The sequence below is a fragment of the Myotis davidii genome, unplaced genomic scaffold (assembly GCF_000327345.1).
Source record: "Myotis davidii unplaced genomic scaffold, ASM32734v1 scaffold391, whole genome shotgun sequence".
Taxonomy (NCBI): domain Eukaryota; kingdom Metazoa; phylum Chordata; class Mammalia; order Chiroptera; family Vespertilionidae; genus Myotis; species Myotis davidii.
The window spans coordinates 4,208,995-4,226,356 of record NW_006284336.1 but is presented as its reverse complement, the minus strand read 5'-3'; the positions used below and the strand labels follow the sequence as shown (position 1 = coordinate 4,226,356).

Below are 17,362 nucleotides of genomic sequence, written 5' to 3'. Positions count from 1 at the left end.
TAGAAGTATGTGGTTTAATCTCCATGTATTTATGATTTTTCCAGTTTTCTTCCAGTAGTGGATTTCTAGTTTCATGCCATTGTAGTCAGAAAATATGCTTGATATAATTTCAATCTTCTTTAATTAACTGAGGCTTGTTTTGTGGCCTTGTATGTGATCTATCCTGGAAAATGCTCCATTGGTAATCTACAATTTTGGGGTGAAATGCTCTTAAATGTCTATCAAATCAAACTGGCCTAATTTGGAATTTATGGCCATTATTTCTATATTAAGTTTCTGTCTGAATGAGGTTAGTGTAATATTAAAGTCCCCAACCACTGAAGCATTACTGTTCATTTCTGCCTTTATGTCCGTTAACATCTGCTTTATATACTTGGGTGCATAGGTATTTACAATTGTTATACCCTCTTCTTGCATTGACCCCTTTAAAATTAATGTCCTTCTCGGTTTCCTTTCACAGTCTTTGTTTTGAAGTTTATTTTGTCTGATGTGAGTATTGTGACCCCAGCTTTCTTTTTGTTTCAATTTGCATGGAATATATTTTTCTATCCCTTCACCATCAGTCTGGATGTGTTTTTCAATCTAACGTTGAGTATCTTGCAAGCAGCATATAGACAGATCATGATTTCTCATCCATTCTGCCACCCCATGTCTTTCTATTGGAGCATTTAGTCCATTTACACATGGAGTAATCATTGATAAGTATGTGCCTATTGACATGTTTTTTATGGTTGTTTTGTTTTTTTGCTGCTCCTTTCTTCTTCTCTTGATCTCTTTTAATTTGTTGGTTTTCTTTTTGTATGTTTTTGGCTTATGGCTACCATGAGGTTCATATATGTCTATATATCTATATCTATGTGTGTGTGTATCAGTCTATTTTAAGCTGATAAGCATTGAAGTTCAATCATATTCTGAAAGCACTATATTTTTACTCTCCCCACTCTGTTTTTAAATGTCACGTTTCCTATCTTTTTGTTTAGTGTAGCCCCTGATTATATAAAGTAATTATAGTTAATTTTGCTACTACTGTCTTTTAACCTTCATATTAGTTTTCTAAGTGGTTGATTCACTGTGATTATTGTATATTTTCCTTTACCAGTGAAAACTTTTTCTTTCCTGTATTTATTTCTGGTTGTGGTCTTTTCTTTTTTGTGTAAAGAAAAAACCATCTAACATCTCTGATAAGGCCATTTTACTGGTTGGGAACTCCTTTAGTTTTTGTTTGGGAAGCTCTATCTCTTTTATCTCTCCTTCAACTCTGAATGATAACATTGTTAGATATACTATTCCAGGTTGTAGATTCCTTTCTAAGTTTCTTTTATTTTTCAAGTTCAGTTTATATTGAATACTATTCTGTATTAACTGCAGATGTACTGCATAGTAGTTGGATACATTCCTTCCTTTCAGCACTTTAAATATCTCCTCCACTACCTTCTGACATGCAAAGCTGCTTGTGAGAAATCAGCTGATAACATTATGGGGTTTCCCTTATATGTGATTTGATGTTTCATTCCTGGTGCCTTTAAGAGTGTCTCTCATTAACTTTTACCTTTTTAAATTACAGTATGCCTTGGTGTGGGTCTCTTTGGAACTCTCTTTGCTTCCTGGACCTGGATGTTTGTTTACTTTGCTAAACTAAGATAGTTTTCAGACATTATTTCTTCAAATATTCTCTCTGTCCCTTTCTTCTCCCTCTGGACTCCCTATAATGCAAATGTTAAGATATTTGATATTATCTCAGAGATCTCTTATATTATCCTCATTAAAATTTTTTTTCATTTTGCTTTTCTGATGGGATGAGTTCTTCCATTCTGTCTTCCAATCTGCTGTCAATTCCTCCTGTATTCTTCATCTCTAATTGCTTCTTTATTACATTTTCTCTCTCTTCGTTGAGGTGCTGAGTTCCTCTATTGCACAATCAGGTTCGTTGAGCTTTCTTATGACCATTTCTTTAAACTATTTATCAGGTAAATTACTTACATCCATTTCATTGGGGCTATTTTTCTGGAGATTTTTTATTCCTTCATTTGGGCACATTCTTCTGTCTCCCCATTTTGTTTGACTTACTATGTTTGTTTCCTATGAGCTGGGTAGAGTAACTATCCCTCCCAGTCTTTTTTTTTAAATATATATATTTTATTGATTTTTTACAGAGAGGAAGGGAGAGGGATAGTTAGGAACATCGATGAGAGAGAAACATCGATCAGCTGCCTCCTGCACATCTCCTACTGGGGATGTGCCCGCAACCCAGGTACATGCCCTTGACCGGAATCGAACCTGGGACCTTTCAGTCCGCAGGCCGATGCTCTATCCACTGAGCCAAACCGGTGCTGGCCCTCCCAGTCTTGAAAGAGTGGTCTCTGTGTAGACTCAGGGGTGAATAGTGTCGGCCGTCCTGCTGTATTCAGAGCAGGTATGTGAGGTGCCTTGTGTGTCTCCTGGCCTCGATGCTAGGTTCCAAGTGGAGCCAGTGTGCTGTGTGTGCTGCTTTGCCCTTCTAATCTGGGTAAGGCTCCCTGATGTAGATGGGACTGCTAGGTACATTCTTGGTGTGCCCTGTTGCTTTAACTATCTGTGATCAGAACAGGGTCAGGGCCTGCCTGGGGCTGCTTTTCATGCTTGTCTTTTTTTTTTTTTACCTTTTTTTTATTGATTAAGTTATTACATATGTGTCCTTATCCCCACGTTACCCCCTCTCCCCCCACTTATGCCCTCACCACCCCCTCCCCCCTGTTGTCCGTGTCCATTGGTTAGGCCTATATGCTTGCATATAAGTCCTTGGTTCATGCTTGTGTCTTAATGCCCCACCAGTTCTGCTGCGTCTCTGGATGGGGCAGGTGTGCATGTACGCACAGCCACACTTGGCTTGTTCTGTTCCCTCTCAAAGCAGCGCAGCTCCTCTCTGCTCAGCTGCATCCTCCAACTCTGCACATGCGGCCCTGTGTGCATGCCCTACTGCTTTTTGTCCACCCTTAGAGCAGGGTCTGGGCGGGACTACTCTGCACGCCTGTTTCTCAATGACCTACTGACTCTGCTTTTTCTCCAGGTGGGGGAGCCTTTCACGCATACAGCAGCACCCTACTCACTCTGCCTGGGGCAGCCCTGTGTATGGGCACTGCAAAGTTTTGCTAGGTCTCTGTGGACAGGGGGAGTCCCTTGTGTGTGCAGCCCAGCGGGTGTAAAAAGCAGCACCCCACTGTACCCACTGGATCAATTTCCTGGTGGAGGAGCCAACTTTGTATGCATCCTATGGTGCCTTCCTCTTTCTACTGGATCTAGCTCCAGGAGGGGTAGCTGGGGCCTGCAGGTCAGCCAGAGAACCTGGGTGGAGCTCCCACCCATTGTGTTGTTTTCTTAGCTCCCAGAGAGGTCATGGTACCCCAATCTTCTCTATGTGGTCCGTTTCTCTTGCTTGTGTAGAAGCTGTAAGAGGAACTATTCTAAACACAGATGTACATTTTGATGTGTTCTTGAAAAGAGGCAAGCTCAGCGTCCACCTACACCACCATCCTGGGCCTGCCTCTCCGACTTGAAAGCTTTTTATTTGCATTTTATCTACTGATTCTCAGGACAAGCAATACTCAAATTAGGGCACTCCCACTATTTCATCATTAAGGTTTTTGTTTGTTTGATGATTATTCTTATTTCTCTTAGAGAACCTTTTACTATTAGTTGGTTTATAACCTGTGAATAGTATCTATCGAATCAATTGCTTTCCACTGCTGAAGAGAGGAAATTGGCATGCTTACACAACCCTGTACACCATTTCTCCCCTTAATTTGGTAAAACTGCTTTATTTCTACACTGGTATGGTGTATAATGTGTGTTCCATTTTATAACCATAATTCTCCCACAAAGGGAGGCTTGGTTATATTTTTCTGACATTTATACAGCACAGCTAAGAGAGAATATTATAAGGAACACTTGTATAACCATTACCTAGGTCTCATCATTAACCTTTTACTATACTTTATCACCTATCTCCACCCATCAAACTCATATATGTGTGTGTATTTCAAAGTAAGATGAAGACATCTGGACACTTCCCCCTGAATATGTCAGCATGCATCTCATTAACTGCTCAATATTTACTTACTGTGTTCTTTTTCTGGTATAAAATTGATACACACAATGAAATGCACAGTTTTTAAAAAACAAAAAAAAACAAAACACGTTCAATTCTCACCACCCTTTTACTGAATATTTCTGTTGATATCTTGGCTGGTAAATGTGCCTTCTTTGTTCTCTTCAATATGAACTCCTGGGACATATAATCCCTGAACTGTGCATGTTTGAATGCATCCGCCCTTTAATTTTATGCCTGAGTGACAGTGAGTGGGTTTAAAACTCCTGAGTCCTAGTCTTCTCCCTGGAGGATTTTGGGGACATTGTTCTCCTGGAACACTGCGAAGTTTTCTGACCTATTTACCCTTTATACAGGTGATGGGGATTTGGTGGTTGGTTTGTTTGCTTGGTGATTTTTGCCTGGATCCCCTAGACTCCTTGCAGTCTAGCTTAGTGCTTCCCCAACTTTAAGGAAGGTGTGAACCACGTGTGGGTCTTATTAAAATGCAGATCCTGAGTCAGGAGGGCTGGAGTACGGCCTGAGATCCTGACTCTCTCACGAGCTGCTCTGTGGACAGTGGGGAAGAAGGCAGTCTCTGCTCACAGACTGTTAGAATGTACTGGAATCTGCGTGCTCCAGTGGTGTCTGGGGAGGCTGCTAGGCAACCTGTGCCCTCACGAACATGGTTCCAAGCAAAGTGGGGCTGCTGCTCTCAGCATGTGCCTCTGGATTTGGAGAAGCGGGCTCTGTCCCCTCTGCCTTCAGCTCCGTGTAGCTCCCCTCACTGCCCAGGTCTCGTGGTTACAAGCAGCCCTCACGTATACTGGGAATTGGGACTAAAAGATGTTTGCCAGTTTCACCAAAAACAGGGTGTGTTTCTAGTTGTGTCACAGAGGAAAGGGAACTAGAGACTTCTTTTCAAGTAAGAGCAGGGTGTTGGCTTAGGGAGAGTAGAGGAGGCCTGGACAGCTGGGAGAACACAGGGTTTGCGGTCAGACATTCCTAGGTTTGGATCCAGCTGCCGTCTTACAGGTGTGTGACCTTGAGCAAGTTCATTAACATCTCTAGGCCCCAAAGTGTTCCTATTTAAAAAGCGGAGGTGATAAAACCTCTCTCACTGGGTTGCTATGAGGATTAAAGGAGAAAGAGTCTAAGGCACCTCACACAATAAATGATGTTTTCCTTCCTTCCCGAGCTCCAGCTGGCTTAAAAGCTTAAGCGCATCCCTAATGACAGTGGGCAAAGCTTATTTTTGAGTTCAGAAGGCCCCCAATGCCTTCTGCACAAAGGGGTTGTTCACTGTATTTCATTTTCTCCATGAATATGGATGTGCTAGGCATTGTCAGAAGCTGGAGAGCCACAGTTTCCATCCTCCTTGAAGTTGTATTCTTTGTTTTTTAAATCTCCAGCTAAGCCATAGCATTTTCTAGATGACTCGACACAGTGTGATAACAGGTAAGAAGGGCTCATCAGCTCTGACCTCCCCAAGGCACTGGGAGGGGCTGCGGTGGTCCTGTCCCTTAGCCTTCCTGGGGACATGAGTAACAGCAGGGGGAGTCCACCTGCAGGGTGGACATTTACCATAAAAAGGAATTGGTCCTAAGCCTTATTTATTTTTAAAGCGGCAGATTACAAAGTTAAGAACTGTACCTAAATTGCTGGGTTTAATGTAGTGGGCAAGTTAACCAAGAGGAGTTGGGTAGCATCAGGCCTTGGGACTTAGCATTTGTTATCCTTATTAGAGTAAATTAGGAAGCAGGATATTTCTAAAGTACTAAAAAGCAGGCAGTTTAAACATTTCTCAGGTTCTTGTTTAATCTACTCATTTGCTTAGGAATTTGCTCCTTGACGATAATAAGATGGGCAGCCTCAGTCTAGCTCAGTTTTCTCAAGTGCCATCCTGGGATCCATCTGAGGAGCTGGCTAAACACGCAGATTCCTTGGGCTCAGGGACCTGCATGTTCTAACCAGAGTCCCCAGCATGCCTGGCAAGTGCCAGTGATGGAAAAGATCAGACTTATCATCTAAGAAATGTAGGGAATATCCAATATGTTCTATGTTTGGGAGTCAGGGGGAAGACCCCCAGGAAACAGGACCAAAAGTTTCCAAAAAACATCGAGAAAAGAATGCTTAGAAAACAGGGAAACAGTGACCTCATGAGGAATCCAGAAGGATCTATATGATCTAATGTCTCAAATACTAAGAAAGGGGAAGAAGGGAATTCAACATCAAGTGAGGGACTATTTAGCAACATTCCACATAAAATCCGGCAGGAAAGTGAGTTAGAGAAACTATACAGGAAGCAGCACCAAGCGCATCTGCCCCAAATCTCCTCCTGCCTGGGGGAGTCTGTCTGGCCTGGAGCTGTAGCTGTGGGACTCAGTCTTCTGAATCCCAACAGCTGGTCACATGACCCAGCTTGGTCCCAGGCAAATATAAAATCCCCTTCTCAAAGTATAAGGGGTTTTGTGTTTTGTTCAGCATGGAAGAAAGTTACAATTGAAAAAAAAAAAAAATCAACCATCCCATGGAAGAGGCAAGGAGAGCCCTGAAGCTTCAGCAGTTTGCCCAGCTGACTCGGCAGAGGCAGACTATGACCTATGATGGTAATTCACTCCACTGCTGAGGCCTGCTCCTTCCCGGCCAGGGAGCGGGTGGGAAGCCCAACCAGATGCTAGCAGCCCCTGGCTGAGGACAGGCATCAGCTTCCAACCTTCCCAAATGAGATCAAACCACAGTGCCAGGTGGAAAATCAACTCGCAGTCCAACTTCGTCACCTTCCCCGTGCCTGTGCTGGATGAGGGCCTGGGCGTGTGCCAGCCCACGGGAACTACTGAGATCAGCTGCCTAAGCCCCCTAATCGGTTTTGCAGCGACTTCAGAAAAACCAGGAAAAATGCGTTTTCATTCTTTTTAATCCAGCAGCACCGACCACAGGACAATGCTAGCCCAAACCGAACCCCTTACGGAGAAGCCGCTTACCTGACTTGATTCCTTTAATGGGGTAAGTAGCATGCGCGAGAAAGTTGGGGTCGCTGAACATGTCTTCCTCGTACACCACAAAGCGCAGAAACGCCAGGTTTGGGTCATAGATTTCAAATGTCACCTTCTCCTGCGTTGAAGCCCAAACAGGGCTTAGGCCATTGTCATCTGGAAGGTGATCAAAGCTTATTAAAGACGCCATTTGGGAAACAATCTTTACATTCATCGGCTGGGCTTTGAATCTCCTTAGCAACTGTGTAAATATGCAGCTAAGAAAATAGGAATAATCTTTTTCTCCAGTTGCAATTGTGGTAAAGCAGTTGTCACAGGCCTGAGTAAGGTTGGGGGAGACCCCTTTATACAGCTCCCATCTCAACTCCCCAGGATGCAGAAGGGAACGGAGGCCGAGGCAGGGAAGGAACAGGTGGGCACGGAAGAGCTGAGAGGGAGAGGGGGTGGGTCAGGCTGACTGAAGAGGTAGAGCCAGCGTGGGTCTGTGGTTGTCAGGGGAGAACCTGCCACCCTCCACAAATGCCAGTTTCACTGGTCAGCGTGTGAGCTGCCACTGAGCCACCTTTCACCAGGAGCAGTGACCTCAGGCCCAGTTCACGGTGTCTTCCTGGCTTAAAGTGGAAGAACAAGCATTTCCTAGGCCTCCCTGCCCTCTGTGGGTCAGGTATCACATCCTGTGTCTCTGCTCCTGTCCTGGGCTAAGGAGATGGGGGGGAGGGGGGAGGGCTGTGGCACAGAGCAAGGGCCCTGCCGCCTGAGTTACAGGCAGAGCATCGCAGCACGGGGCACAATCCGACTATTTAATCACGTGGTCCTCTGTTCCCCCTCCCTAAGCTGAACCACAGTGAGCAAAAGGGACGAAGGAGAAGACACAGCCAAGCAAAGTGCCTTACAAACCCTCCAACATGTGACTCAACTCGCTTGAAGTTTAAGAGAAGGATGTTCCCAGGCGACTTACTCACAACCGTCGTCTTGAACTTGTTGTTGTCATATTCGGCTCCACATATTTCCACCTCCACAAAGGGACATGCAATACTTCGTCCGAGCTTGGGGAGATGGCGAGCCCCGAGAACCTAGGATACCACAGGTGAGTATGGGAATTCTCCCAGGCCCGTCCTGGGAAGAGCTAACAAGGCTGCATGGGGGGGCTGGCAGGGAGCTCAGGTGGGTTCTGGCGTCAGACCACATGAGTTCAAACCAGCCTCCGTTTCTTCACTGGAGAAGTCCTGACTACCTTGTCAAGTGGATCCCACCACTGTTTCCTTCTCGTGGATTGAGAAGATGGGGGTGGATTCCTACAGCTGTTAGGACAGGGGTGGGGAACCTTTTCTCTGCCAGGGCCCATTTGGATACTTATAACATCATTCATGGGCCTTACAAAAGTATCAACTTAAAAATTAGCCTCCTATATTTGATCAAACATTTCATTAACTACCCCCTAATGCCTTGGCAGGGCCAGACGTTCCCCACCCTTGTGTTAAGGTGAGCTGGGAGCAGAACGCCCAGGCCATCAGAATCAACAGGAGGACCTCACCTGAGCACAGAACACATCCACCCGTGCCCAGGTGCGCACCCACAAAATTGAATCACTTGATTCCCGGCTCCCAGAAAAGGATGGGGGAGTGTGTGTGGTTTTCTTTTAAAGACCTTTGGTTGCAAAAGCTTCATTTTTTCTACCTTGCATAGTTTCCAAAGGAGGAAAAATCAAAAATTCTGACAGAGACAACACATTCTCTGAAAGTTGAGTCTCTTGAGTTTTAAAAAGCTTTCACCCTTAAATATGGCCATTGTGGGGACAAACGCTCCCCTCCGTAAAGACCAAAGGTCTGTTTTCCCACATGCTTTCTTTTCCTGGCCAGAATCTGTCCGCCTGAACCCTGCAAGAGCTGGATTCATACCTAGCCCCGCAGGTGACATGGGTAAGGTGTCCAAAATGGGTTTGAGAGGGTCCCCCTTCCTCCCCGGGGGTGCACTGTAATTCAGATCCTCAAACCATGTCTGGGTGGTGATGGTTTAAACCAAATGACAGGCGTCGCTAGGCCCTGGTTCCCTGGGTGAGGAAGGAGAGTGCAGCCTTACCTTGACCGTCAAGGTCATCAGAATCTTCCTCTGGGACTCGGGCGGCATGGGGTCGTACTTCTCGGTCCTCATGCTCTCAGGTTGCAGGACGTAGCCGGTCCTCCCGTTGAGTGAAAACAAGGCCTGGTTCATCTGCATGTATTTGTCTGGGAAGGAAAGGGCACTGCTGATGGAAGTCGGGCAGGAAAAGGCTGGCCTCCTGGGCCAGGATGTGCCAGGTGGGGAATGATTTGCTCATTTTTCCATAAATAATTAAGCCAATTGTTAAGATATCTAAACTCAAAATATGGAAACACCTTTCCAAGTATGAAACATTAAAAAAAAAGAATTTAAAACTACTCAAAGCTAAATATGTCTACGTAGGAAAAAATTTCCACAAAAGTTAAGACGTGCTGTGGAAAGAAAAATCCTAACTCAAATATAGGGTGTCCCCCAAAAATGTATACACACTTTGAATAATTATTCATTCCAATGGGTTAAATCTGAAAAGAAAGAAACATAAACATCAATTGAACTATCAGAAAAGAGTGTGTGTACATTTTTTTGGGACACCCTGTCCATATAAAATTAACCTAAGAGCTCTGATCCATGTGAGCTATAAATACCTACACCCCATTAGAACAGCTGGGTCAGAAGCGTGAACAGTTTGTAGAAGCGAAAAAGCCAGTGTTTCCTAAATACATGAGAAACTGGCTCCTGTGACTCCTAAGAGCAGAACCAATAAGGGAAGCTTCAATGACAGGTGACGGCAGTTTTCATCTATCACTCAGGTGGGCGGAGATTGGAAAGTGTGATAAAACTAAGTTGGTGGAGTCGTGCCAGAAGGATGTGTTCAAATGCGTTACCAGTTCGCAATCCCACGCGCCATCTCGAGGGAGGCGTGTGGCCCAGTGTCTCAGCTCAGGCGCCACTGGATACAGGTGTTCAGTGGTTGTCCTCAGGGCCAACTTGATCAAAATGCTAGTGATGTCTGACGCTCCCTGCCTGTCTGAGAATTGTCTGGCAGATGCAGTGCCGCATCTGTGACGCGATGCTCACAGAAGGTTACAGAAGGCAGTGCCATCTGGAATAGCAAAGGATGGGGAGTAGCCTAAATGTGCCTCAGCAGGGGGGCGGCTGAATAAATGATGGTTCTAGTCAGTGGAATCCTACACAGGCATAAAAGCAATAGAGAGGACACTACTGACTAACAGATAGATCCCCAAAAGAGGCTTAACCAACACCTAAAGTGCAGAACACTGTAATTTATGCTGCCATTTGTGTAAAGGAGTTGTGCATGCAGGTTTTTCCCAGCATGCAGTCCTCAGAGATGCACCAGGAAGGGAGGAGAGTGCTGAAAAAGTCACTGAACACCTTGATCCACTGTGCCTGGAGCTGATGCAACCCCTGAGCTTTTTAATTACATGAGCTAATGCATTTCCTTTCTCTCTCAATCCAGACTCACTCAGTGTTGCCACTTGCATCATGGAACCTGCCAAATACAAGTGCCTAGTGTCAGGCGTGCTCATCAGTTCCCTCAATCACTCTATTCAACTGATGGACCTCACCCTAACCCTAGCATGCTGGTTGAACCCGTTCCTCAGACAGATCACATGTTCTGGACACCACAGCCCACCAGTGGCCCCAGCAGACTGCCTGGGCTGACACCGCCATCACCTTAGATTTAGTGGCCACAAGAAGCCCCCCTTTACCTCCAGTCTGGAAATTGAGTGCCACCATTTGGGAGCCGCACAGCCAGAGGCGGAAGGGGTCGTAGTTGGAGGAGTCCACCCTCTGTCCCTTCGGGTAAACACGGGTCAGGCCCTTCTGATTGTACTTCAGGAGCTCAATGGGTTTCTGTCTGACGACGCTGTCGGCCTTCGTCTCCACAAAGGAACGGATCTCTCGGAAGTCGGGATTCTCTGCAGACAGCGACAGAGGCACCGTTATTTTGTGTCTCCTCATTTCCTTCATGCAGAGGCTTATAAAATGAAACCAGGAATCTCTGGGACAAGACGCGCACGTGGTTCTGATGATATTGCCATAACTGGGACTGCTATGGGCTCCTGCACTTCCGGGAGCCTAGCTATTAAAGGTGCCAAGTGCTCCCACCTTTTCATCTAGGTTGTTTTCTTTTTAAAATTACCAGCAGCCTCGCACAAGAAAACACAAAAATGGTACAATTATAGAAAGGGGAATGGCCTCAGGGATCAGCACGTAGCAGAAGGTCTTAGGAGTGGCTTCCTCATCAAAGGTGATATAGATACAGGTGAGAAAGAGGAGGGGGCAATGAATGGGCGGAGAGGGATGGGAATATGTGAACAATTCTTTGTTGGATGAAGCTTTGCTACTTCATATCCAGCTGTGGTGGGACAGCCCATAAACCTGCGGAGTGGAGGTGCCTCCCAGTGACCATTAACTCAGGGGTTTAGTACTGTTTCTCTGGTCCCTGGTCCTGGAATCAAGTTCTTGAGATCAAAGATAGGATCCCCTCAAAGAAAGGGGGAAGAGAATGTGAATGGGTTCATTCTAAGATCAAAGAATTGGCTACTTTAGAGAATTTGGTAGAAGAGCCATTTTTTAATCCTGTGCTGGATACTAGCCCCCGAGAGTCCTGATCCCTGGAACCTGTGAATATGCAGCCTTTTATGGCAAAAGAGACTTTGCAGATATAATTAAATTAAGGAGCTTGCCATGGGGAGATTATCTGCGTCCTCAATGTAACCCAGGGTCCTTGTAATAGGGACATATTTTTTTACTACATATAAGAGAAGGCCATGTGACTGAGAGGCAGATTGGAGTGATGCAGCCACTAGCTAAGGAATGCTGGCAGCCACTAGAAGCTGGAAGAGGCAAGGAACATATTCTCCCCCGGAGGGAGTGGCTGAAATCTGCCCACTCCTTGATTTCAGCCTTGAGATATTGACTTTAGACTTCTGGCTTCCAGGAGGCCAGAGCGTATAAATATATGTTGTTTTCAGCCACCACATCTGTAGTTAACAGTAGAAAACTAACAACCTTCCCTCTGAGAGGGTTTTCCTCCTCAAGCTATCAGAAGGGCCTGTCACGAGCACCGTGGTCCTAAGGACTGATTCAGGGGAAGCGCCCCGGAGAGCAGTTCAGAACGAGCAGGAACCACACTCACTGTGCCCTCTGACAACACCAGACTCAGAGGAAATGCGTTTTCACCGTGGCCGGAGGCAGGCAGGGGAGGCAGTACCTAGATTGTCTTTGGTCTTGCTGGTTGGTTTGCAGTAGACGACCAGGTCCGAGAGCTCGATGGCGATGGACTGGTTCTTCTCCCAGTATTTCATGTTGTTCTCCTGTTGGGGGCCACTGTCTTTAGTGTCAGACCTCAAGCCCGCACCCGCGAAATCCCATCGCCCCAGCTCACCTGGCATGCCTTCCTCTCCTCTTGGCCCTCCTGCATGCTCAGATCTTTGACACGGTTGAATGTTTTCCTTGCCCCTGCCCCTCCTCTCTTTCCTTCCTCTTCCTGCCGAAATTCTTGACCAAGTTGTTTCCACCCAGGATTGGTGTCTGTCACCACACCACTCTCCTTAACCCTCTGCTCTCGGCGTCCTAGCCTGTCCCTTCCCCTAAAACCACTGTGACAGTTCGTCCAATTCTAGTTCTCCAAGCCCATGACCTCATGTCCTCCTGGGCTCTGCAGACCACAGCATCCTTCTTGTAACTTGCTGAACCCTGCACCCCTCTCCTCTGAGGCTGAGGAAGTGTGCACAGCCTCCTCCTGCCCCTAATTTCTCTAAAACGCCCCAGAGGTCACATCCCAGGTCCCCTGAATCACAGCAGTGACCTCCTAGCTCAGTGATGGCGAACCTATGACACCTCTGACATGCGAACTCATTTTTCTGGTTGATTTTTCTTTGTTAAATGGCATTTAAATATATACAATAAATATCAAAAGTATAAATCTTTGTTTTACTATGGTTGCAAATATCAAAAATATTCGATATGTGACACGGCACCAGAGTTAAGTTAGGGTTTTTCAAAATGCTGACATGCTGAGCTCAAAAGGTTCGCCATCACTGTCCTAGCTCCTCACCCTGCAGCTCCCGTCCTCCCTCCTTTGCATTTCATCAGTTCCCTCCTCCTGGACCCTACCCAGATCATTCCTTCTCCAGGAAGCCTTCCTGGATTACTCCAGCCAGGACTAGGAAAGGATATTGCCTTCCTCAAGTCTCCCATTTCACCCACACTTGGCCTTGCTCAGTCTTAAACACTGTCCCTTGTCCGACTATCTGGCATTAATGCCATTCATCACTCTTGCCCAGACCCTGTTTCCCCACTGAGACATGTCCCTTGGGAGCAGTGCCCTGTGGGGAACAAGTGTTCAGGTGGCAGGTAGTGCGGGGGGCTCCACAACACGGTGGTAATGACAGTGGCAACAAATCAGAGATGGGTTTGAAAGCGGCCCCTGCTGTTTATTAGCTGGGTCAACAGGGCAAGTCACAGACTCTCTCTGCACCTCAGTTTCCTCAACTGTAAAATAAGGCTAAGATGAGTACTCTACTCTTAGAGAATTAGACAAGGAGGACTGGGCACTCCTCCAGGCTGTAGGGCCACTCAGAAATGTCCCCCAGGCAAAGGACAGAAAAAGTCCACTCTTTACACAAGCGGGTGTGGGACCCGATTTCTTCAACCCATAAGCACCCACATAAATCCTGGGGCCAAAGTGGACCTTGGCAATGACCAGCAAATACGCCTTTTATATGAGCCCCAGCAGTGACCACATCACCAGGGCAGGTTAGAACGTGACTGTAAGCCTCCGAAATTTGTTCTAGCTCACCTAGGCATGCCTAACTTTCACCAGCCCTTTCCACACTTTCTGAATGCAAGCCATAATGGTAGGGCTGTTGTAGGTGGGATGGGCCAGAATCAGTGGCAAAGATGCCAGCCACATAGTTGATAGCAAAATGCCATGAGGAAAACGGAAGCCTTACTTGTTTTCGGACTTCAGGTGTTTTTCTCCTGAACCTTGTATCAACGTAACTTTGTATTCTGGGTGGTTTCACCATGGGGTTGTTTGGAGACAGAAAACCCCAGCAACAACACAGTGCACCTCTAATAACAACGGAATTGCTTTAAATGTGTGTGTGGGAGGGTCAGACCTCTGGTGAATTATAGAACTTTGGCCTCACAAAGCACAGAGCAATGACGAGCTATGGGCTTCACGTTTTCCAACCTTAGCCGAAGACATATTAGTTTAAGATGAAATACCAGTTGCTTCCTCAAAATCTTATAATAATTATTCTAAAAAAATGGCAGAATTTGCCCGCCAGGCCATCTCAGATATGAAGTCACAACACAGTGCATGGGCCAGGCTTTGGAAACTCACTAACCAGTTGGATCTTAGTGACTGGCCTTGTGCTAATGGACCAAAGGAGCCCGGGACTGTGTGAAATTACAGGTCCCTGAGCACGTTCTTATGGGCAGGCACAATGGGGAAGCCTCGGTGAGGCGCTCCCAGCGGTGAGCTGAGAGCTCACCTCACGGTGGTCTCCCAAAGGCAGGATGGGGCCTCCTTCCTGTTCCCGCACCGGCTCTTCTTACAGCTGCTGTGCCCAGAGCAAGACTCCGTCCATTCCAGAAACTCCTGCTTTTTTTTTTAACCTTCATATGTAATAAGACTTTAAAAAGCTTTTCTCACGAAATCTTAGCCATTGTAAAAACCAATTAAAGAGGAATGTAGATCAAAGACAGAGAGCAGCAGCCTTGAACAGCCAGGCTTAATTCCCGAAGCCTCATGCAGGAGAGGAGAGAAAGGGGCAGAGAGCCTTTGAGTGAAGTCACATTTTCCTTTATGAATAGCGGTCGAGAGCCAGGATGCACAGGGAGAAGGAGGGTGCCATCGCCATGCCTACACCGCTGAGCCCACACTCAGACCACTTTCAGGGGCGGTTTGGGTGCCTCAGAATAAAGTCTACAGCGAACAGCTGCTAAGGGCTTTGTCGCTGGTGTTTTTCTCCATTCTCAGCTTTAGGGGCCCAGAGTCACAAATACTAGAACATGCTTAGGAGAGTCACAGGCTGGCAAATGGGGCCACTGAGTTCACGATGACAACCATTCAACCGGCAATGAGAACACACCTGGAAGAAGGTAGGGGGAAATGATCTTTCAAATGAACCTTGGTACAGTGGCGCCCTCCTGTGCCTCGGAGCTGTTCTACATTGAAGGCCCGGAGGCAGATGAGATGCCCTGACCAGGAAAGGTGGGAACTGGCTGACCACAGCTCATCATAAGTGACTGGTGATGGTATGACAAGACTTGGGAAGAATGAGGACTCATATGTGAGGCCTCTGACTAGACTCTGGGACAGGAAAGATGACAGGTCCTACCAGCTCTCTGTAGAAAGTCTTCTTAGTAAGAGGACATCACCTTAGGGTGTTGAAAGGGTGAGTCAAGGTGACCAGAGACTGGCCAAGTGTGAGGTCCTCCAGGGGGAAGGAAAGACCCGGCTGCTGCCGCCTCCTCCCAGGACACTGAAGGAGAAAGACCCATCAACAGTAACCAGAGGTCACAAGGGCCCAAGAGATCCTGAGAAGACTTTAAAACCATTCCTTTGGGTCAAGACCTGTCTTAGAAGACGTGTGCGTATGGGAAACCCTAAAATTTCTTCCCAGTTCTATGGCCACAGGAGAGAGCAGATGGCACCTTACACCTCCTCAAGCCCTCCTGGTGTGATGACAATGTGGTCATTAAATACCATTGTGAGTTGAGCACTTCCTGTACCAGCCTAGCACTTCTCACGTTTCATCTCCTTTGATCTTTGGCTCCTCATTTTGCAAACAAGGAAACTGAGGCCCAGAGGAGTTTAGTGACTTGCCCAGGGACCAGCCCTGCCAGGATGCAAACTCCAGTCTGCCTGGAACTACCCCTCCTGTTCTTCCCCAGCACCTTCTCAAAACACTTCCAGCCCAACACTAAGTTCCGGGCAGGATCACCCTGGAAAGCCCACGCCCATCTAGAGTGGAAATTCTTCCACAACACAAACTTCCGGAGGGAAAGAATGGGTCCTGCCAATTACATTTCCCCAGGGCCACTGCGGGTCCGGGGAGGTGAGCTCAGGGCATGCTGGCTGTAGGAGGGGTCCCGCCTGCTTTGAACAACGTTTAGAGACAAGAAAACACTCAGAATAAGGAAGGCAGAACTTTCTTGTCAAGATATGGCCCCAAACATCAAGAGTCACTGCGCACACTCTGACTTCTGAAGGTCTGAACTAGCCCCAGCTTCCAGGGGACCTCCAATATCCCTTCCTCTTCAAAATGATTGGCGCTCCTATTGTCCGAACCCACCCATCGCCTCCCTGAATTCAGTGTGGCCTCTGAGCCTGCACCTCCTGCTGCCGAGACCCACCCACGTCGTCGTAGCAGAGCACACCAGGCCCACCCGAGCCCAGCTGAGCCGAGGGCCTACCTTGGTGTCGATCTTCCAGGTGATCTGCCGGATGCTCTGGAACCACTCGAAGAGCTCCTCCACCCGGTCCGTGGCGAACTCCACCGGCGGGTCACCCTGCTTCTTGGGCTCCAGGATGAAGACAAAGGGCTTCTGGTTTTTCCCGTGCGGGGCTTTCACTGTGTGAGAGAATAACACAAGCCCTGGTCAGCCTGTTGAGAGCCACGGAGACCAGACTGCACGCTGCCCGAGCCTCTTGTGTCACGAACCCAAATGCCACTGCGTGGGCAGTGCTGACGGGGACGTCGGCTTTGTGCCAGGCAGGGTCTGCCCTCCACACGTGACTGCTCAAGCTACACAGCAGCCTCAGCTGTGTTCTCCAAGAAGACAGACCCACGTCCTAAGCCCTGGTACCTAGGAATGGGGACGCAGTTGGAAACGGGGTCTTTGCAAATGTACTTAAGGATCTCAGGATGAGGCCATCCTGGAGCCATCTAAGCGCCAGTGTCCTTACCAGAGAAAGAAGAGGGGACTTGAGACACAGACACAGGGATGGCGGCCACTAAAGACAGAGGCAGCGACTGGAGTGATGCAGCCACAAGCCAAGGGCACTGAGGGTGGCCAGCAGCCACCAGGAGGTGGGAGGGAGGCATGGAACAGATTCTCTCTACAGAGAAAGTGTTTTTAGGTAAGAAAAAGAAGGACATGAGAGGATAAAGTATCTGCCAGGTAACATTAGTCGCTAAGATCTCTGGGCTTGTATATGCCAGGCAGTATTCTAAGCAGATTACACGCACTGTATCTTATTCCATCTTTATCACGACCTTCT

At 47.2% G+C, this 17,362-nt stretch overlaps 1 protein-coding gene across 3 annotated transcripts in view; it reads right to left on the bottom strand.

Annotated features, from left to right (window-relative positions):
- The window catches only part of PLCG2 (phospholipase C gamma 2), a 137,793-nt gene that overhangs the window by 18,979 nt on the left and 101,452 nt on the right, over positions 1–17,362 (bottom strand). For all 3 annotated transcript variants that reach the window (XM_006754468.2, XM_006754465.2, XM_006754467.2), the window contains 6 exons: positions 16,555–16,712; positions 12,338–12,440; positions 10,830–11,039; positions 9,139–9,284; positions 8,018–8,132; positions 7,048–7,215 (listed from right to left, as the gene is read on the bottom strand). In XM_006754468.2, the coding sequence (XP_006754531.1) occupies positions 7,048–7,215; positions 8,018–8,132; positions 9,139–9,284; positions 10,830–11,039; positions 12,338–12,440; positions 16,555–16,712 (900 nt within the window). The remainder of the gene's footprint in view (positions 1–7,047; positions 7,216–8,017; positions 8,133–9,138; positions 9,285–10,829; positions 11,040–12,337; positions 12,441–16,554; positions 16,713–17,362) is intronic.